Source organism: Megachile rotundata, chromosome 4 (assembly GCF_050947335.1).
Source record: "Megachile rotundata isolate GNS110a chromosome 4, iyMegRotu1, whole genome shotgun sequence".
NCBI classification, from domain to species: domain Eukaryota; kingdom Metazoa; phylum Arthropoda; class Insecta; order Hymenoptera; family Megachilidae; genus Megachile; species Megachile rotundata.
Window position 1 is genome coordinate 885,510 of NC_134986.1, and position 22,540 is coordinate 908,049.

General features: G+C 37.7%; 1 protein-coding gene across 8 annotated transcripts in view; it reads right to left on the minus strand.

Moving 5' to 3' along the window:
* The window catches only part of LOC100878004 (C-Maf-inducing protein), a 200,547-nt gene that overhangs the window by 116,835 nt on the left and 61,172 nt on the right, over nt 1-22,540 (minus strand). The window contains exons 1-2 of one of the 8 annotated variants that reach the window (XM_076531198.1): nt 8,754-9,296; nt 7,605-8,500 (exon numbers count right to left, since the gene is read on the minus strand). The exons of 5 other annotated variants lie outside the window; for them this stretch is intronic. In XM_076531198.1, coding sequence (XP_076387313.1) covers nt 7,605-8,471 — 867 coding nt within the window. In that variant the 5' untranslated portion in view covers nt 8,472-8,500; nt 8,754-9,296. Of the gene's footprint in view, nt 1-7,604; nt 9,297-22,540 lie in introns of those variants that run through there. 2 more of the 8 variants (XM_076531199.1, XM_076531197.1) reach the window with 2 other exon arrangements.

Sequence of the window (22,540 nt, forward strand, 5' to 3'; positions counted from 1 at the left end):
TGCAGATATCGAATATTTACTGTAGATGTAAAACATACATCAAATGAGAACTGAATATGTACATACAGTGGATGACAAAAGTATTCGTACACATGAAATATAAAAATAAAAAGAACAATATTTTCTATGTTATTAAGTTTATTTAAACATATATAGCTGTATATTAAACATTACACTTACAGCAACAAATGTCAAAAATCGAAGGCAACGACATCATGTAGTAACTTGAAATGATTTGAAGTTCACGAGACCGTAAGAAATCGCCGGGACAAAAGTATTCGTACACGTAATTATTGCTACAATCATTAATATTTTGTATGATAATCCTTACGGCAAATCAATTCACGTAATATATCGGGCATTCACAATACCAAATTTTTAACGAAATCTGGTCCTACATTACACCATTCTCTTTTTAATATTTATTTCAAGTGTTAGTAAATAGAAATCGACGAACGACCGACACAGACCATGTGCCTTCTCACTTTTCTCATTGCATTTCCCCTTCCTCAGGGAACTTCGCTGGGCCTAAGGGCCCTAAACAGCCATGCTAGCGGGAGTGTCCTCAAGACGAGATCGTGTCTAGGAAGACATTCTTGTATTGGCATTTGCCGCGAGACGTTATTAGTAAAGCATTCAATATTCTATATAAAAACGCCCACCGCTTTATTTAGTAAAAACCTCACAATTACTTTTATTTCTTCTAAGTATCTTACACAAATATTATATCATGTTTCGCCTATACATGTTCGATAGAATTTAAGTCAAGCAATTGTGAAGAAGTTGCTAACCTATGGGGAGTATTGGTATTAATAACCATTGACATATTATACATATAAGCTGTATACTTCGCGGCACAGTCTTGCTGAAAATAAAATTCTTCTAATTGATAAATTTAATTCATTCTAATTCAACTGCACTGTTTTGTAAATTTTGTTTTAAAATATTTAAATATAAATGTTTATCCATTATTTTATCTATTATTACTAAATTGTCGTCTCCAGAAGCAGCAATACATCCCCACACCATCACAGTTCCACCCTCGTGTTTCGTCGTCGGTTGCATATTTTTGACCCAATTCAGTATTCCGCCATACTTTTTTACTACCGTCCGACTCAAAAATATTAAATATTAACTCGTCGGAAAATACTACGTTTACCCAGAAGTCGTCGCTAGCATTTATGTATTATACTGCAAATTCCAATCTCCTTTTTTAATTTACTTTGCTTATGAGTTGCTTCTTCCTTGCAACTTTACTGTTATACGAGGTCTGTCCCAAAAGTATCCGACCTTCTTTCATATTTCCCTGCTGGTGTTATCCTGCGTCATCAGGCTGGTGGCATTCTTCGAAGTAGGCCCCATTTGATTGTAGAATACTCTGCCAACGACCTTTCTACTTATGGAAACAGTCCTGGAACTCGTTTTTCGGAATAGCCTTTAGAGCGTTCATCGTATTAGTTTCGACCGTTTCTTTATCGTCGAATCGGTGTTCTTTGAGTGGCATTTTCAATTTTGGAAACAACCAAAAATCGCAAAAAGCTACATCAGGACTGTACGGAGGCTGACGGAGCTGTATGACTTTGTGCTTTGTCAAATATTGCTGCACAAGATTCGATGCATGCGCTGGTGCGTTATCGTGATGAAGAAGCCAATCACCACTTGACCAAAACTGAGGCCAAAACTAGTTATCGGTATTCCAAGATCACATTCTAGTTCTCGCACAGTCAATCGACGATTTTCGTTGATCGCAAATCGCACACGTTCAATATTATTAAGTCTTGTTGTCGTGGAAGGCCGCCCAGAGCGTGGGTTACTATCAACAGATGTGCGGCCATCTTTGAACCGCTTATACCACTCTTTGATTTGTGTGTTGCTCATATACTCATCCCCAAATGCCTTCTTCATCATATCGATGGTTTCCGCACAACTCTTTTCGAGTTTTAAGGAAAATTTGATGCAAATTTGTTGCTCCGATCCTTCCCTTATTTTTCACAACAGCAGAATGCGATAAACGTAAAAAACACTTCGTAAAAGAATGCACGTTGCACATGAACTAAGGCGTCCCGACGAAAACTACGATATTGTGGGAGTTCGTAAAGCTTTGCAGTTGATACTCATACCCGGCAAATGACGCTAAAATTGTGAGGTGCGAAGAAATTAAAGAAGGTCGGATACTTTTGGGACAGACCTTGTATATGGTCCGATGCAGCACTCTTCATACTGTTTTAGAGTGAACTTATTTCAGCATACATATTCTTTAAAGTATAATGCAGTTTGAGATGCACTGGTATCTGATTCTTTTTTAATAGTTCAGATGATTTTACGCTTTTCTCTTGTAGTTAATTTTCGGAGTTTACCGGTTCTTTCTTTATTCCGCAATATTCCTTCTTTTTTATACTTGTTTATAATACTTTGTACAGTCGATCGACTTCTGCTTAGTATTTCTGATATATTCCTACATGATTTTCCTTCTTTATGTAACCATATCACAATTTTTCTTTTTTTCAATGTTGTTTCTTTGCCTTTCCTCCTCATATTGTACATATTAGTGTTAATGTGTACTCGCGACAATTACTACTGACTACATTAACATAACATCATCTAATATAATAGTTACATTGATATAGAATGTCCTGATACAATCGTATCTGTTCTATTTATCAACATAAATGATAATGTACGAATACTTTTGTCCCGGCGATTTCTTACAGTCTCGTGAATTTCAAGTCATTTCAAGTTATGTTGTCATTGCACTTCCCCTTCCTAAGGGAAACTTCGCTGCGCCTAACAAGGAAACATATCAAACCGCGACACACCGATTTTAATGAAACTTATGTGAAAGATAGTTCTCAAAAAAATATTTGACACGTATTTTTTTTTATCGGCCATCGTTCACATTGAAGGGGTGAAAATAGCCCTCGAAGTTGGGGGTTGGAATCATAGCGTCACAGGTATGAGCGTGACGCGGTTACAATCATCGCCGTAAGGAACATAGGCTTTTATGGCCAATATTGTTAAAAAATAATTTAATTTATTTTTATTTTCTGAGTTTCTTAAAAAAAACAAATGTTTCCAAAAGTTCTAAATATTTTATTTAGAATGAAGTCTTTACGCCTGTAAAAGTATAAAAGCAGTATTGGCCATAAAAGCCTATGTTCCTTATGGCGCGGCGTTAATCATAACCGCGACACGCTCATACCTGCGACACTTGCAATAATTATTCAGAAATCAATTAACGGCATATGAAGAGGTATAAAATCGCTAAAATAATGTAAAAGATTGTAAAAATAATGATATTTTTAATAAAAATGGTGATTGCCCCTCTTCACAGGAGGTGATGTTAAATTATATATCTAATAAACATTGCAACAAACAACAAATTCCAAAAACACGTATCCTCTATTTTTGTCCATAGTTTACGTACACGAAGTTGCAAAAAAATAGATCAACATTTAGTGCAAAAATTTAAACAAAAATGATAAATTTTTTAAATATTATTTAAACAAATAAAGTTTCTTGAAATTTTTTTACGCACAAAAATTGCCTATTAAAAGACCAACAATTTACAAAAAAAAGAATCCAATTATCTTCTTTAATTCCGGAGATATTCCCAAAAATATGATTCCAACCCCCAACTTCGAGGGCTATTTTCACCCCTTCAATGTGAACGATGGCCGATAAAAAAAAATACGTGTCAAATATTTTTTTGAGAACTATCTTTCACATAAGTTTCATTAAAATCGGTGTGTAGCGTGCCGAATGTATCGCTACTACGTCACGATAAAATTTGAAGTTAAAAGATACCGCAACGCGATTTGCTTCTAACACTAAATATTACAAGCAATGGTTCAAGTTCTCCCGACTGTTGGAGGTTTGTAATGTTCGCAACGACTGCAAAGCGAATAGGTGAGATGTTTCTTTCAATAATGCGTGAGTGAATCTGACGACTCGCTGTCGTCTTGACTCCAACGTCGACGATGGAGTCAGAGGTCGTACCCTGATTGGCTTTTCGCCTTTTTTAGGAAATTCCAATCAGCGTGTCCTTTGGGAATGGGCCCACCCTTCAAGCTCCCTTAGAGCGTCTTCGTCTAGGAAGGGTGGGGTATCCGGTGAGTTGGCGGGAGGACCCCGAACGTCCGGCAATGCCGCGATTTTTTCTTCTAGGTACATTTGGCGACCATAAGTTCCCGTTAGGTCCGTGCGTGACCGTTCCTAAAGTACCCTTCGGAAAAAAACCGTGTTTATGATCGGAAAATGACCGTTGAGGATGAAGCGAAAATTAACTCTAAATTTATGGCAAGACATGTAGTAAAATTAACAACTAGAAAAAACCCGAAATATTCTAACTCAAAAACGGCTGCCTAACGGACCGATCATAAATAAACTTTCGAAATCCTCACCCAGATGTACCGTCGTACGGAACACTGTCGTTATAACGTCGGTATAACAGGAAGCTATTAGGTAAAAGTTAAATCGAATAATGAATTAACAAGTTCAGAATAATATTAAATTCTTCGTAATTCGTGAATGAGAAATAAACCAATTAGTTGTTATTTACAACAACCAGACGAAGTATATTGTATTTATTTTATGCCTTCAAAAAGGAAAAAGAATAAATTCACGAAAATTAATTTTGTCAACTATTCTAATGAAGCAAACGAATAAATTCACGTTTCAAAACGAATGAGTGCCTTGCCTATGAAATGAGATCGAACTGGAATAGAATATCTAATGCAGTACCTCATTGAAGTGAAATAAATCTATTGCTGCGTACGTTTAATTATAAAAATACAGAAGTAACTTAAATAACACTTACTCATTGATTCATGGAAAAACTAGCTTCGATAAAAAATATTTGTGTCACCGGGTAGATCCACCGATCAGAGCATCAACAGCTGATGTCCTGGCAGGGTTAATGAACTCTCAGTTTATTTCACTGTCTTTTTCTAATAATAATTGCACAACATAATCACGACCGGTAAACGGACCGAATGAAAACTCGTGAACGATTATTCATATGTATGTTTAACGATACACTATTCTCATTATAAGATATCCGAATTCAGGAATCGAAATTATATTATATTTTATTAGAAGACATTGTTAGACTGGCTACGGATCGCGGTTTTGTTCTCGACCTCGAAGCAACGTAGCGAACGGTTGCCATGCAACGATGATCTGTTGAACGACTGCGGCGTCGATCGACAGTCATCGTTTATTGTCGAAAGAAACGTGTCGAAATAAAACGTATCGTTGTTTTTAATCGAAAATTCCGTTTTCTTGCTTTCAAGATAGTATAGTTTCAATTATTTATGAATATTCGTTCACGTGTTTTCATTCGTCTTATTTACGTGTCGGGCTTACAGTGAAAATTAGTGAAAAATGACAGAGAAAAGTGATAATGAAAACTAATAATGAAAGATGAAAGTGATAGGTGACAATGAAGTTGCTTGAGAGTTTTTTGAGATTTTCTGTATGGTGATAGATTTATATTAACAATAAGGACCGATGGATCGGACCGGTGACAGAGACGCATTTTTAATCGACTTCGAAAAAGGAGGAGGTTACTCAATTCGATCAGTATATATTTTTTTTTTCCTTATGTGTGCCCGCCGATTACGCCTAGCTGGATGGGACCGATCGGAACGAAACCTTTTGCATCTGGTAGGTTCTAACTCCCCATTGGTACCATTATCAAAAAACTTTTCATTTTTTAATTGCAAAGTATTGTCATTGCAAAAAAAACCGGCAACTTTTGAAATAAACTTTTCTCGATTTTAGTGCGCTTTTAATATCTTATCACGGACATGATTCTGAACAATTTTGTTCATATACAAATTTCGCGGAAAGCTTTAGTTTTCGAGATATTAGCGAAAAATTGTTGAAAAGTTTTGAAATCAACTTTGGACGATTTTAATGTCCTTTTAATATGTTATCAGGGGCATGGTTCTGAACAATTTTGTTCATATACAAATTTCGCGGAAAGCTTTAGTTTTCAAGATATTAGCGGAAAATTGTTATTAACTTTTGAAATTAACTTCGAACGATTTTAATGTCCTCCGAATATGTTGTTAGGTGCGTGGTTCTGGACAACTTTTTCCTCTTGCATAGTTGACGAAAAGCTTTTGTTTTCGAGATATTAGCGAAAATTATTGTTAACTTTTGAAACCAACTTTGAACGATTTTTGTGTCCTTCTAATACGTTATTAGTGGCATGATTCTGAACGAGTTTTTCCTTATGCATAATTGACGGAAAACTTTAATTTTCGTTAATTATGTTCATGGCATTTACGCAGACAAAAAAAAGCACGGAAGAACTGTCTCACAGTATCCTATGCAATTCTCCCCATTCCACTAAAAAGCGTGAAATAAAATAATTTTAAGAAAAAAAATACACCGACTTCGAAATGCACTAAAAAATATAAAATAATTTCTATTTCATTCAATCATACAATTACGTCACAGATATGAATGAAACCTATTTACTCGTTAGGTAGTATATTAAATACATTTCAACCTTTTCGGAGGCGGCGCAAAATTAAAAGATTTTCTTGAACATGTCAACCTTTGGACAGCCGAACATAGGCAAAGCATGTATAGCTATTTCGTTTTCTGTACATATAACTCGACAGCATGCCGCGAAGTAGGTGTTAGTGCGTATAGAATGTAACTATGGTCTATCTAGATTCATAGAGTATGCGACGGAAAGACTCGATCGCCGCATATACTATTAAGATAGAGCCCATCTGCCGCAAATTTGGTAATTCCCGCGTCGTGGGCTCCGTTTATAGGTTCTTAGATCCATGGCTTCCGCATGCGAACGAAGTCGATTCAATTTCATTTATATCAGAAACGTTGCGAAATGAAGATGCAGTCGTTACATTTACGTATATTACCAGATATATGTATAATGGTTCGTATTCTTTCGCAGGATTTATTAATTTCCAATGCGCCATACCACAATCACCTGGTTATTGGCAGCAACGTTTACTGAGGTATTTTTAATTTTGCGCCGCCTCCGAAAAGGTTGAAATATATTTAATATACTACCTAACGAGTAAATAGGTTTCATTCATATCTGTGACGTAATTGTATGATTGAATGAAATAGAAATTACTTCATTAGGAAATAGAAATTATTTTATACTTTTTAGTGCACTTCAAAGTCGGTGTATTTTTTTTCTTAAAATTATTTTCATCATTACAATATCTAACGAAAATAATTTTCCATATTTTATCTATTACATATTTTTTTGCGATAACGAATAAACGTATTGAATAAATTCGATTTATTTTGATTACGTGAGTAGAGACTAATTTTGTTATTTCTTATTCATGAATGAATGATAATTCAATGTAACTTTCATCTAACAGCTTTCTATTATACCGACGTTATAGCGACAGTATCGATACATTTGTTCACGACGACGATCGGCCGTTATATTCGAAGCTGTCGCTCACGCTGTCGCGCGACCGGTCTATACGTGCTCTCATTGGTCAGTGTTTTTCATTAATAATTCAAAAACTAAGCTTTAACCAGCATTTTGGTAAAGGAAAAAGTTGTTCAGAATCACTTCAGCTACCACCCCCTAAAATTATGCCCACCAGTAGCCGAACACCCTGTATTTTCCTAGGTCTGCCCGATTTTCCTGTCCTTTCAATTCGTGGACGTCCTCTTCTTTTAATTGAAGCTCCCTGGTCAATTTGATCCTGATTCATTGACAGCTCTTCTTCCTCCTGTTGAGCAGAATCCTCCCGTGATTCTTTAATTATTTCCATTGGGCAAAATTCAGGTTGCTGCTGCCCTTCGTTTGCGACAATATTCTGTTCTTCAATGAATCGTACATCTCTTTCAATTATTACCATTTTTGTTCCTTGTTCCCATAAACGGTAAGCCTTAGACTCGGTAAAGTGTCCCACCAACACATATTCTTTTCCTCTTGGCTCAAATTTGTGTCCTTTCCTAGGACCCTTTTTGAGTGCTATTACTCGACTTCCTATTTTCCTCAAAAATCCTATGTACGGTTTTTGTCCAGTCCATTCTTCATATGGCGTTGTATCTTGATTTATTTTTGTTGGGCACCTATTTCTTAAGTAAACGGAAGTATTTATGGCTTTGACCCACAGGGCATTTGTTAATTTACCCTGTAATATCAGGCAACGTGCCATTTCCACCATGGCATGATTTCGTTTATTTGATTCGCTACTTGTTTTATGCGTATCGTTTGACCTATTATGGGATTTAGAATAGCAATTTTTTGCACTATGGCCATACCTGTTGCAATTATAACAATTTCCTTGAAATTCACGTGACATCTCCTGTGTATTCCTTGTCCTGTTGGTGTATTTTGGATATGTCGAAAAACCTTTATTTGTGTCTGTTGTCTTTAGTCCTGTTTCTTTGTTTTCTTCTTCATCATTATTACTTCTTCGTATTTTCTCTTCCATTGGTTTGACCTTCAATTCATCCATTGTTGGTAATAATTCCCTAGATTCTATTGCTACGCAAAAAGTTTCGTATTCTTTAGACAACAAATTTAATAACATTATCGGTATTACTTCATCTGGAAGTCTTATTCAGGCCTTATTTAATTTTTGTACCGCATGAGTAAATTCATTTACATAATCCGTCATAGATATATCCATGTCCTTTTTCATACGATACAGTCGCTTGAACAGTAAGTATTATTTTATCGGTCCCTTAGACGCATAAATTTTCTTTAACGTTTCCCAAGCGTCGAAAGAGGTACTCACGTTGTCGAGATGTGTATATTGATCGGTTTGAACGCACAGCATAATCAGATCCAAGGCCTTACCATCTCTAATATCCCACGCTGCACTGTTTTCTTGGGTTTTTATTATGTCCCTTGTTACATATCCCCATAAGTCATTATATCGTAAAAGGAAATTCATCTGAACTTTCCAAGTTTCATAATTTGCGTTCTTCAGCTCCTTCACGTGTTGCACGTTCAAAATGTTGGCGGCCATCCTTTTCTTTTGATTTTTAACGAAGCACGTGTTCACAGGGCTATTTTTCCTATTTTATTTAATTATATTGGTTTCGCGCACTAGAACCGTTCTCTGGGCCCATAACCTGTTGCGATTTATTGTATTTTATTATAAAACTCAAAAGAACATATTACGATTACGACCGATTATATGAAACATTTTCGACGCTCTGTTCCACGCGGTCGCTTCGCACGCACAGATACGTTTGTGAACAACCGCGAATCGGTTCCGACTCGGTACGAACTCCTCCGAATCTTCCCGAATGCACACGAGGCATGCAGTTGTATTTCCAACATTGACGAAATTAGAAAAAATATTTTAAAATAGTCCAATCTTTCACGAATGAAATAAAAAAGAATTTAGCTAAATCGGTTGCGCAGTTTCTGAAAAAAAAATTCGTAAATAAAGCCTATTTTCGCAAAAATGAGCAAAAATTACAAACTTTAAAGACTTGTTATGTATTCATTAAATTCGAAACCGGCAAAATGATGACTTAAACCTCCCCCAATTTCACATGGACGATAACATATTTTGATTAGAGCAAAGTCGCAGATGTTAACATCTAAAAATGATCGATTTGGCGTGGAATGACCCTATACTTTATTAATACACCTGAATATTAAAATAGAGCAGCTGTTACATTCTTGTGCTGCGTAACACAATATTCTTTGGTCAAGTCACAAAATATTCTTTAACTAAACATGTTCGAATTTAAGAATTTTTTAAGATCTTAGCTTTCTATTTCCGTCTGCCTAACTGTTAACTAAGATATTTAACATGTTATTGATTATATACCTTTTTCAGAAACTAAAGGGACTCTGACGTGTATATTATATTTTCAAAATTTTAGATTTTATTATATGCGTAATATATCATATATTTCTCCGCTCTAAAAACCATAGTCGAAGTAACGCTCTTCCTTTCATACTCAGCAATTTATGACCTGCTTCTGTTTAACATTTCTATCTTGTTCTACTCTATTTCCATCTTGTGTCGCATTATTTACAATGTCTTTGAAATTCTTCAATAAACACCAACCGTTGATGTATGACAACTATTCTGGAATATTCTAACGAGTATATAAAAGGAATGTTTTAACTCTAACTTTAATTTTAAATATTGATTGCAATTTTAATAGCAAAAGTACAATTATATTTCAGATAAATAAAAACATAGCATATGATGTTAACGAATTATTAAAAGAATGTATATGTATACATACATATGCTTGTACATTCTTTCCGAATGTCCTGTGGAGGTTGAGGCCGTTGTAACCTCTTTCACTTTTTGCGTCATAATACGTTGACCCTTAACAATGAGAGGAAAATAAATAAAAGGAAAAAAGGCAAGCTTGAAACTAAGAACTCACATATATAACTGTTATACGAAGTCTTAATTAATCGCGAGCTTGAGTGCGAAAACTTTGACATATGATTAGTAAAAATGTTGCCAATTGGTAACGATCAGTCCTGGCCACGATCATTCAATGCGTAGCCACCATCGAAAATCAATTATTTATCGATGTACAATTGCAAAACGTGTGCCGGTATAGCCCTGTTATCGTTAAAGCAGAAATTGGATATGTCTTATAATAGGTAGCAGACTCCGTAATTACGTTAAAAAACTGGTTTTATCCATCCTTTTTGCTTTTTTTAATCAGGAATCGTTATCAATGAAAAACTAAAGAAAAAGAAAAAGAAATGCGAAGAAGAAAATGTGAAGATATTTGAAGTGCCCGCGTAACGCGAGTCCTTTTTCTACAACCGCGTTCGTCTTTTGTCCCCCTTCTCTTTCCGGTACGTTTGAGAGAGCACGTTGTAATCCTGTGTATCGCGCGTGGTTTTTGTATCACGGAATATGTCCAATATATTAATATAGTTATTAATACTTCCTATCGCTGTGTTTCTCCTGCCCACATCCCCAAACTCAACAGGTTATGGGCCCAGGAGCGAAGTAAGTGTAGCAAATAGATAAAAAAGAAAAAAAAGAAAAGTGAGGTTAGAAGTGACCAGCCACCACGTATCGCCATGAGCATCGCAAATATGCAACAAATCGAGAAATTAGGAGATGGTAACTATGAATCATGGAAAATTCAAATGAAAAGTATTTTGCGATACAATGAGTTATGGGATTACGTAAATGGGATGATTATTAAGACAGAAAACGGAAAAAGCGCTAGATTTAATTATATTGAGTTTGCAGAAAATACAGTACAATCACATTAAAAAGGCTGAAACTTCACTGGAAGCATGGGAAGCATTGAAAAAGGTGTATGAGTCACAGGGACCCATGAGGTAGTGCATTTTATTTAAACAATTATATACAGAGAAACCAGACCATGGCACAGTATGTAGATGATTTTGTACACAAGGTAGAACAACTTACAGAAGCAGGCATCAAATTACCTGAAACAGTTATACCGATAATGTTGTTAACTTCCTTATCATCTGAGTATGAGACATTCTGTATAGCCATTGAGTCAAGAGAAATAATGCCCACTCTAGATGAACTTAAGGTAAAGTTACTTGAGGAGGAAATTCGAAAGGCAGATAACGATTTATTGAAAGACGTTGACAAAGAGACGGCTTTACTATCAAACAAGAGAACGTTTCAAGAGAAGAAACCGCAGAAGCAACCCTTCCAAAAGCATAGGCCTGAGTATACTCACAATAGGAAATATAATGATAAGTGTTTTATATGTGGTAAAGCAGGACATTTAGCCAGATTTTGTAAGAGCAAGCAGAAGGTTGTTACATCAAAAAACAACACAGAAGAGGCAATGTTTGCAAGTGCATTCAACAGTGGTCCTAGTACATCAGGTGATTGGTATCTAGACAGCAGAGCAACTGCACACATGTGCAATGACAAAAAGATGTTTGAAACCCTCAATGAAGAACGCAAGGAAAAGGTATATACAGCCACGGATAGCAGCACTTGGTCCCTAGGTAAAGGAGAAGTAAAACTAAGCCTCGATTCAAAGAACAAACAGGTCAGTAACATTAAATTATTGGACGTAATGTGGGTACCAGAATTTAGAAGTAATCTAATGTCAGTCCCTAGCATAGCTAAAAATGGATATAGCGTAACATTTAAAGGAGAATGAGCTGTTATAAAGCGAAAGGATGGAACTGTAGTACTAATAGCACAGAAACAAAATGATTTGTATATTGTTAAGCCCTCAAGTATGCAACAAGGCATGTTAACAGAAAAACCAGATGACAGAATGGTGAGGTGGCATCAGAGATTAGGCCATCTAAACTTTAAGGATGTGAGGAAAATGTATAATAAAGGCATGGTAAATGGAATGCAGATGCTTGACCATGCTACCCTGAATGAATCAAGATGTGAGGTATGTGATCTCAGTAAAATTCATCAATTACCATACTCGTGTTCAAATGACATAGAGAACGACACATTAGCGCTAGTACATACGGACATATGTGGTCCTATGAAAACATCATCCTTAGGGGGAGCAAGGTATTTTGCGACCTTCATTGATGACAAAACAAAATATACAGAAGTAGTCATTTTGAAGGAGAAATCCGAAAAATTTAACGCCTTCAAAGTATATAAAGCTCGTGTCGAAAAGCAAACTGGTAAACCGATAAGAAAGATACGCAGTGACAATGCGAGAGAATATCTCTCAAAAGAATTTACTGAGTACCTGGAAAAAGAAGGGATAGTACGCCAGTTATCAACTCCGTATACGCCTCAGCAAAATGGAGCGGCGGAACGCGTCAATAGGACGATTGTGGAAATGGCACGTACAATGTTGATACAATCAAAATTACCTATGAGCCTATGGGCAGAAGCTGTAAATGCGGCTGTTTTCATAAGGAATAGATATCCAACTGGAAAATTGAAAGATTCGACATCATTTGAAGAATGGACAGGACGAAAACCGTGCGTTGGTTTCCTGAGAATCTTTGGAAGCAAAGCAATCGCTTTGGGAAAGCATAGGAGAGTGAACAAATTTATGCCAAAGGGTAAGGAATACATACTAGTAGGATATTCACAAACGTCTAAAGCGTATAGGTTATGGGAACGTGGAACAAGAAACGTTGTGGTGAGAAGAGACGTCCGATTTCACGAAAACATTGAATACCACACAACAGAAAATGAAGATATGTTCGTAGTTCCGACCGAAAATGAGTTTAATACCACTGCAAGAGATGAAGAAAAGGAAGTGGAAGAAGACTATGAAGAAGAGTCAGATGAGAATGTTTCGGAACATGATACCTTGGCAGAAGAAGCTACGCTTGAAGAAACTATGGATGAAAATGAAATGCCAATCAGCAGAACAAGAGGTCGTCCGAATTTAATACGAACCGGAAAAAGAGGTAGGCCAAGGAAATTATTCCATCATATAGCAAATTTTAGCCAGTTACAGGTGATAGAGCCAAAAACGGTTTCCCAAGCCATGAAGAGCGATCAATGTCAGTTGTGACTAGCCGCCATGAAACAAGAGTATGAATCTCTCATGAAAAATGGAACATGGGAACTAGTGGATAAGCCAAAAAATTCAAAGATACTCACTAACAGATGGGTGTTTAAAGTTAAGCAGAATCAATATGGTACCATAAACAAATTTAAAGCAAGGCTTGTAGCTCGTGGTAATGAGCAAAAGCAGGGTATCGACTTCGACGAGGTTTTCGCACTCGTTGCTCGTTATGAAATAATTCGAACTTTGCTAGCAGCAGCAGTAGAGCACAGAATGCATGTGCATCACATCGACGTCATTTCTGCGTATGTACAGGGTGATCTGACGGATACCATCTATATGCACCAACCTGAGATGTTTGTAAAATCAGGAAAAGAAGACAAAGTCTGTAAATTGAATAGACCATTATATGGGCTGAAGCAGGCAGGTAGGAACTGGTATCAAACTTTGAATAATTACTTGACAACCATTGGTTTAAAGAGATCACCGATTAATCCATGTGTATATACGAAAAAAGTAAATAATACAGGCATCATAATATTGGTTTATGTTGATGACATATTGATAGCGGCAAAGGATTTAGAAGAATTAGAGAAAGTCAAGAAATTAATACAGAAGAAATTTAAAATTAATGACTTAGGAAAAGTGACAAATATCCTCGGCATACATGTCAACAGAGAAGGCAATACAGGAAGCATCAAACCGAATCAACGGAAATACATAGAGGAAACTTTAGAAAAGTTTGGGATGAAAAATTGCAAGCCAACGTCTACGCCTTTGATACCAGGCGAAACATTCGATCACGAAGCTATAAATGAACAAGAACAAACTGAAGCGCCATATAGAGAACTCATAGGAGCTCTTATATACATATCAAATGCGACGCGACCTGATATAGCGTTCGCTGCGAATGCTCTAAGTCAATTCAATGGAAAAACGAATAATTACTACTGGAAGGCGGCGAAGCATGTTCTAAGGTATTTAAAAGGTACTATTAATTATAGTATAAAGTATTCTGTTTCAAGTGAACCGGTAAAAATATATGTTGACTCGGACTGGGCGGCTGATGGAAGAGAGAGAAGATCACGATCCGGTTATGTTTCCATGCTAGCCAACGGCCCTATCAGCTGGCAATCCCAAAAGCAAAAATCGGTCGCTTTATCTACTATGGAGGCAGAATACATGGCAATGTCCGAGACAGCCAAAGAAGCAATTTATTTAAAAAGATTATTAGCGTATATGAACTTTAATGATTTAGTTTGCGGAAAATTAGATATATTTTGTGATAATCAGAGCGCTATTCAGTTAAGCAAAAATAATACGTATCACAGTAGAAGCAAACACATAGACATACGATATCACTACACTAGGGAGATGCAGGAAATGGGTGAGATAAGCATGCAATATGTGAGCACAAATGAAATGATGGCAGATATATTAACTAAATCTCTTCCAAAGATTAAATTAGAAAAATGCGTCCAAATGTTAAATTTAAGAGACTAGTGTACGATTATAAAGTATAAGTTTTAGTAAAAACAGACCAAAGATGTTTATATATAAGATATGAATTCATAGAGCACTTCGAAAGGGGGAGTGTTAAGATATTCGAAGTGCCCGCGTAACGCGAGTCCTTTTTCTGCAACCGCGTTCGTCTTTTGTCCCCCTTCTCTTTCCGGTACGTTTGAGAGAGCACGTTGTAATCCTGTGTATCGCGCGTGGTTTTTGTATCACGGAATATGTCCAATATATTAATATAGTTATTAATACTTCCTATCGCTGTGTTTCTCCTGCCCACATCCCCAAACTCAACAGATAAAATAATTTTAAGAAAAAAAATACACCGACTTCGAAATGCACTAAAAAGTATAAAATAATTTCTATTTCATTCAATCATACAATTACGTCACAGATATGAATGAAACCTATTTACTCGTTAGGTAGTGTATTAAATACATTTCAACCTTTTCGGAGGCGGCGCAAAATTAAAAGATCTTCTTGAACATGTCAACCTTTGGACAGCCGAACATAGGCAAAGCTTGTATAGCTATTTTTTTTTCTATACATATAACTCGACAGCACGCCGCGAAGTAAGTGTTAGTGCGTATAGAATGTAACTATGGTCTATCTAGATTCATAGAGTATGCGATGGAAAGACTCGATCGCCGCATATACTATAAAGATAGAGCCCATCTGCCGCAAATTTGGTAATTCCCGCGTCGTGGGCTCCGTTTATAGGTTCTTAGATCCCTGGCTTCCGCATGCGAACGAAGTCGATTCAATTTTATTTATATCAGAAACGTTCCGAAATGAAGATGCAGTCGTTACATTTACGTATATTACCAGATATATCTATAATGGTTCGTATTCTTTCTCAGGATTTATTAATTTCCAATACGCATACCACAATCAACTGGTTATTGGCAGCAACGTTTACTGAGGTATTTTTAATTTTGCGCCGCCTCCGAAAAGGTTGAAATGTATTTAATACACTACCTAACGAATAAATAGGTTTCATTCATATCTGTGGCGTAATTGTATGATTGAATGAAATAGAAATTATTTTATACTTTTTAGTGCATTTCGAAGTCGGTGTATTTTTTTTCTTAAAATTATCTTATTTCACGCTTTTTAGTGAAATGGGGAGAATTTTATAGGATACTGTGAGACAGTTCTTCCGGGCTTTTTTTTTGTCCGCGTAAATGCCATGAACATAATTAAGTAAAAGACAACATGGGTATTCGTTTTTCAATTTTTTTTTTTATTAATTGTAAAATTGGTAAATAAAATCGGCGATTGCATGTTGACTCATACACCACCAGAGGCACGGAGGCATACGTAGAATTCAATATACAGTATTCACTCCGTAAATGTTAAAAAGATCTCTACCGTAAATGTTAAAATTGTATCCCCACTATTGGGGGGATCCCCCTCGAAATCAGTCAAGAATGAAACACGATCGGTCGCCGAAACGACGAGGATCGAATGTCGGCGAGACACATACTAATGCAAGCAAAGGAAAAGATTGTAACTTTCTTATTTCTTACTATTTTTTCATGAAACTTTTATTGTTGTATTTGTCTAGATTTCCAAACATGATATAATTACGTTAACAATTGCGTGTATAACGAGTGATTAAAGTTTTTAACATAAAAGAAGACGGCGAATGGAAAAGAAAGAGAAGCAGAAGGTTGACGCGTTCAGCAAACATGAAAGTCTCGTGTGTCTTCTGTCTTTTAATTTCAAAAATCAAAATTCTTTATTTTTGGGGTTTCATCAATGAAGCTTTGATTATCGTATTCGTCTCGTTTTTCTGATTAAAATGGTACCAAACACGGTGTAATTAAAATCATAATTAATTGTATAGCAAGCCTTTAGAAGGAATTCGCACCTCTACCGTAAATGTTACATCCCAAACTTTTATGGCTTGTTACATAAGTAATTACGATCGTAATCATATTGTGTTTGGTGTCATTTTAATCAAAAAAACGAGAAATACAATGGTAAAAGTTCCATTGATGAAAAACCAAAAATAAAGAATTTTAATTTTTAAATTTAAAAGACAGAACACGCACGAGTCTTTCATGTTTGCCGAACACTCAAAATTCTATCCCTCCTTGACTTTTGTATTGCTGTCTCTTTCTACGTTCGGCACACTACAAAAAATGTAAGACCTCTACCGTAAATGTTACAATCGAGACCGGCAAAAGTAACATTTACGGAGTGAATACTGTAATAGGAAATAGCATTGACCGTTTACAGATGTTTAGGTACAGGCAATTAAGTCTATCCTGAAATTTGAAATTATTGCGTGTACTGCGTAACAACTGTGAAGAAAATAACGGTTAATTCCAGGCCCGTTACCGTCATCCTCATAATGTAAATTTTATACATTATTTTCTATCCATCTTTAGATAATCATTTGTCCATCAAAACAATTTGGACCTCGACATAAAGTTCTGTTCCGTTCGTGCCGCATACTCATATGTGATCATTTCAATATCAGTGTTACGGCAAGGCAAACATCAAATTGTCAGTTATAATTGCAGTCTCGATCATCGAGTCCCTAACCATCTGATTTTTATAGCTTTAACAATCGCATGCATTTTTACCGCTATAGCCAAGTGTTTTTCCCGCCAAAAGGGCACATGTAGCCATAGCGGTACTTAGCGACCAGGGGCCTTGGAAATTCCCAAAGTGGCCAGACTTCAAACACAAATGCTGACTAACTCCCACCTTCAACCCACCCTGTCCAATTTAGTCGTGGAAGGGAGGAGGCAACCATTTTCTTGCGAGCTCCAAAAAGGATTAGAATTGACACAACTTTCAAACTGTTTACGTGAACATAGTTAACCTAGCACTTATAGAAGATTAGCAGCAAAATAGTAATAGTTTTTGTCTTGAACAACCAAAGTTCCATCGAGTATTTATCATTGGTCATTCGAGTCGGATCCGATATCAGTTACGTAGTTAGCGGCTACTTGCCTGGAAGACAACGAGGCTGTCGTGAGCAGCTTGATCTTGAAAACAATCTCAGCTGCCGGTGGACACAGTTGAACAAGTGACAGCAAAGGCATAGAAGACGGAAGAGGTTCATCTGCAGTGCAGCATCCTGAGTAGCGACCGTGCGAGCGGAGTGGTACAACATCGCACCTTCCCTGGACGAGATAGTAGCAATGCAGAAAAGCGGGTTGGCAATTTTGGCGATCCATTATAAAGGGCAACGAGCCGGGACCACTGAGAAGCGGTCCAATTTCTAGTGAAATTGTTGACTTAGTAGTCAACCCCGTCATTCTCCACATGAGTTTATTTGCTTGTTTTTACTTGTATGAATCATATATAAAATGGGGGCACCATTGAAACCCCTAGTAGCCGAGCGTCAGGCAATTAAGGCTAAGTTAACGATCTTCAAAAAATTTGTAGAAACGGCGGATTTCGAAGTAGCTAGTATGGCTTTTGAAAAGCGTGTCAAGGCAAATGACGTATCTTTATGACCGGTTTGATCGCGTTCAGTCACAAATTAAAATAAATGTTGTAGGCTCTGAACTAGAAGCAGTGCAGTTATAAGAATACGAATCTTTTGAAAGCATATATTTCGGTGTAAATGTTTGAGCAGCGGTTGTGTTACGCAATTGCCAATAAATAATGGGGCAGCTAGATCGGACGATTCGCATACTACACCGCGTCTTCCATTAATTAAGGTTCCGGTCTTTGACGATGATTTTGAACAGTGGATTCGCTTTCGAGACACGTTTACATCACTAGTTCAAGACATAGAAAAATTGACAGATATTGACTATTTTAATTACTTATATTCGACATTGACAGGTCTAACAGCACGCGTTATTGAATCATTAATATATCCGCTGCCAACTATAAGCTTTCTTGGTTAAGATTGGAAGAACATTACGAAGACCCCACGGCCTTGATAGATCATCATACCAACTTCCTTCTTGCGATAGCTCCGCTTCAAAAACTCGACGGTAAGGCGATAGCCGAATTCATTGACAGAACCGTGAATAATGTACAAGCGTTAGAATCGCTATTAAAACCGGAGGAATTGAGTGATGCCTTGTTTCGGTAAGTTTACTTTACTCGCGAAGGCCAATAGTAAAAATTCGTATGTCATAGCTCCTCATATTGCTAGCTGTTCAAATAAATGTTTGCTTTGTTACGGTGATCACGCGTTGAAGAATTGTTTTCGGCTATTAGCCATGGCTTTCTCGAAAGCGATTACAAGTTTGCTTCAATTGCCTCTTTATGGGACATAGTATAAGAAACTGCACACGTGGCAAGTTTAGAAAGTGTGGGAATAAGCATCAGATCGTATTAAATCGCGAAAATTCGATTGCAACAAACGGAGTACTGGCGGAAACTCCTGGTCTACAATCGTCTCATATAGTGTGTATCTCGAATTTAGCTGCTAACGAATGCACCATTTTGTCTATCGCGTTGGTGTACATTATCGAAAGTAGAGGTAAAAGACATGAATGTCGTCCACTATAAGGCCCATTTTGTAATCAATGAACTTTGTGATAAATTAGCTCTTACGCCCACTCCTATTAACACGGTAGTTACTGGTTTAGGAGAAAGAAGTAGTCCAATCCAATCCAACGTATCGCTACCGAATGTAATACATTTGTAGCAGACCTCGCATGTTTAGTATTAGGAAATATCATTGAGGAAATGCCAAATATCCCACTAGCAGGGGTAAACATCCTAATACCTCCAAACGTCACTCCGGCTGATCCCAGCTTCCAGTATCCGGACCGCACAGATCTTTTGATTGGTGCCGGCTGGTTTTGGAAACTATTGTGTGTGGGACAGCACAGAATGGGCTCAGGAAGCTTAGCATGGCAGAAAACGCACCTTGGATGGGTTTTAGGTGGCAGTTTGTTTTAACCGAATAGCGAAAAGTGTTTTGTGCGGACGTGCCACGCGGTGACAAACGCCCAACTACACAACTCAATTTCGAGATTTTGAGAAATCGAGGAGATTAGTTTGTGCACAAGATCCACTGTCAATGACGAATATGAACGGCACCTTAAAGAAACGACGAGATGAAAGCGGCCGATACATTGTTGCTGTTCCTTTCAATAAGAAAATACGCAAATTGGGTAACTCACGCCGACAAGCAGAAAGACGTTTTCTTAACTTAAAGCGAAAATTTAGAACCGACCGTAATGCTCGTCTTCACTTCGGTAATTTTATGCGCGAATATTTGAATTTACGACATATATCATTAGCTGATATTGATTCCGATGCTGAAATGGGTTACTATTTTTCACATCACGCTGTGCTCAAGGATTCCAGTATAACCACGAAAATTCGCGTTGTATTTGATGGTTCAGCTAAAACGACTTCCGGTATGTCAGTAAACGATTCTCAGATAGTTGGTCCTGTTGTGCAGAACGATCTCTTTTCCATTTTACTTAGATTTAGAAAGCATCGAATCATTTTATCCTCAGATATCAAGAAAATGTACAGGCAGGTTTTAGTAAAAAAGGCCAATCGCGATTATCAGCGCAGCATACTTTGAAATCACCCACTGGAAGGAGGAGTTATCCTCCAGCGGGGCCGTGGGGAAGCGTGCTGTCGGGGCGGTCCTTCCGCGAATGGAGCAGTGGAGACCGCGGCCACGGGCGGCTCTCGTTCCGGATCACGCAGGTGCTCACCGGGCATGGTTGCTTCGGGGAGTACCTGTGCCGGATCGGAAGGGAACGGACACCGATGTGTCATGAGTGTGGTGGTGCTGGGCCCCACGACGCCCAGCACGTGCTAGGTAGGTGCCCTGCATTTGCGTTGCAGAGGCACCACCTAGAGTGTGAGTTGGAATGTGATGCTGCGTGCCTGGGAGATGTGGTAGAGAGAATGCTAAAAAGTGACGAGGGATGGAAGGCTGTCGCCTCCTTCTGCGAGACGGTGATCTCGCGGAAGGAGGAGGCAGAGCGTGAAAGAGAAAGACGCGGAGTGAATGGCAGAAGGAGAGGGAGAGGGCAACCCGCCTCACGGGCGCCCTCTTGAGGGTAGTGGGGCGGCGCGGCTTCTTCGCGTCGTCCCCACGGTGTGAAAGGCGAGTGACCGGGTGTGTGTGTGTGTGTGTTGGTGGTGTGTCTGTGTGAGTGTTTGCGTAGTTTTAAGTGGAGAGAAGTGGAGGGACGGGGATCGCGCCGCCCTCCCCGGCGTCGGTCCTCGTCCCCTTGTGCAAGTGTCGGCGGTTCTCGGTCCGGGGTGTCGGAGTTCCCGGGATTGACCGAGGCCGCCATGGCCGCAGGTGTCACGGGCGGGAACCCGGGGCACCATTGCACGCGGCCAGGTGTATGGAGCCGACGGCGGGCGTGATTACGTTCATTCTGAATAAGATTTTCCATTGCAAAAGTGAAGTTTGAAGCTTCATTTTTGAATTATTATTTTTAGGAAAAACATGGATCAATGGAGCGCGAGGATTACGCGCGCCCAAAAGCAAGAGCGATAACTTCAAGTCTAGCAGTTGAACGCGATCATGATCAAGTGCCTATGCGCTGATAGAGTGTAAACGTTTAATAAGAAGCCCTTATGTCAAATCTCACTTAAATAATGGTCAAAACACTTACAAATAATGTTGACTTATTCGTTTATCATGAGTAAGAAACATAATTAGTTATGTGTAATTAACAGAAGTCGACCAAATGAAATTTCTGTAACTTTAAATTTACATAAAATTTATTAATCATTAAAATAAGACTCACCAATTGTTTAAAATAATTCTGCTTGATTGAAAATGTATTCTCGTAACTAAAGCGCTCTATCGATCGTAACTATTCATAAACATAATACACAACTCACAATAGATGCCATCGCAGCCGGTTTACTTCACTATCATTTTTTATTATCATTTCTCACTGTAATATCTTTTTGCCGCTTGCCACTAATTTCCTGACATAATAGCGATGGATAAATAAACGAAAACGGGTGAACGATTATCCGAAAGTAACTTTTGTGATTTTTTTCCCTTCAACGTTTCGCTTTGAACGTTCTGTCCTAACCTGCCGATTGTAACTCCATATGTTTCGAGTCTAGAGAAAGCGAGAGTTTTGGATAACATCTTCGGCCGTTCTGACCATTGCGTTAAAGAATCACAAAACAATTATATAAAAGAATCATAAAACAATCGTAGGCATCTAAGAAAACCGTTGTCCCCCTCCCTTTCTAAAAGCCAAAAACGATTTTCGCCTTTTTCTAAAGAAAGGTATACTCTCACTTTCGTTCGAGTGTCAAACGTCTTTGTTGCAAGGGACTGTTGTCTAAATTTTTCGTCGAAGATGTTCATCGCGTTGCGTTCAGTAATTTAGGACAGATCATCGGGTGTTCAACATCAAAGAGAGAGTAAAAAGTTGCCAAAATTATTTATGAATACTGTTCACATATTTTCATTCGCATTCTTTATCTGTGATTATTTCATTAGGAAATTAATGAACAGTGGTAGCCAAATATTACAGTTAAAAATACCAATTAGAAGTGCAGTAAAATAAGATAACTGACCAGGTTGTGACATTAGATATTGTGCAGTGTGTCTTTTTACGAAAGGTTAGGATCGATGAAGTCACGAGAACAC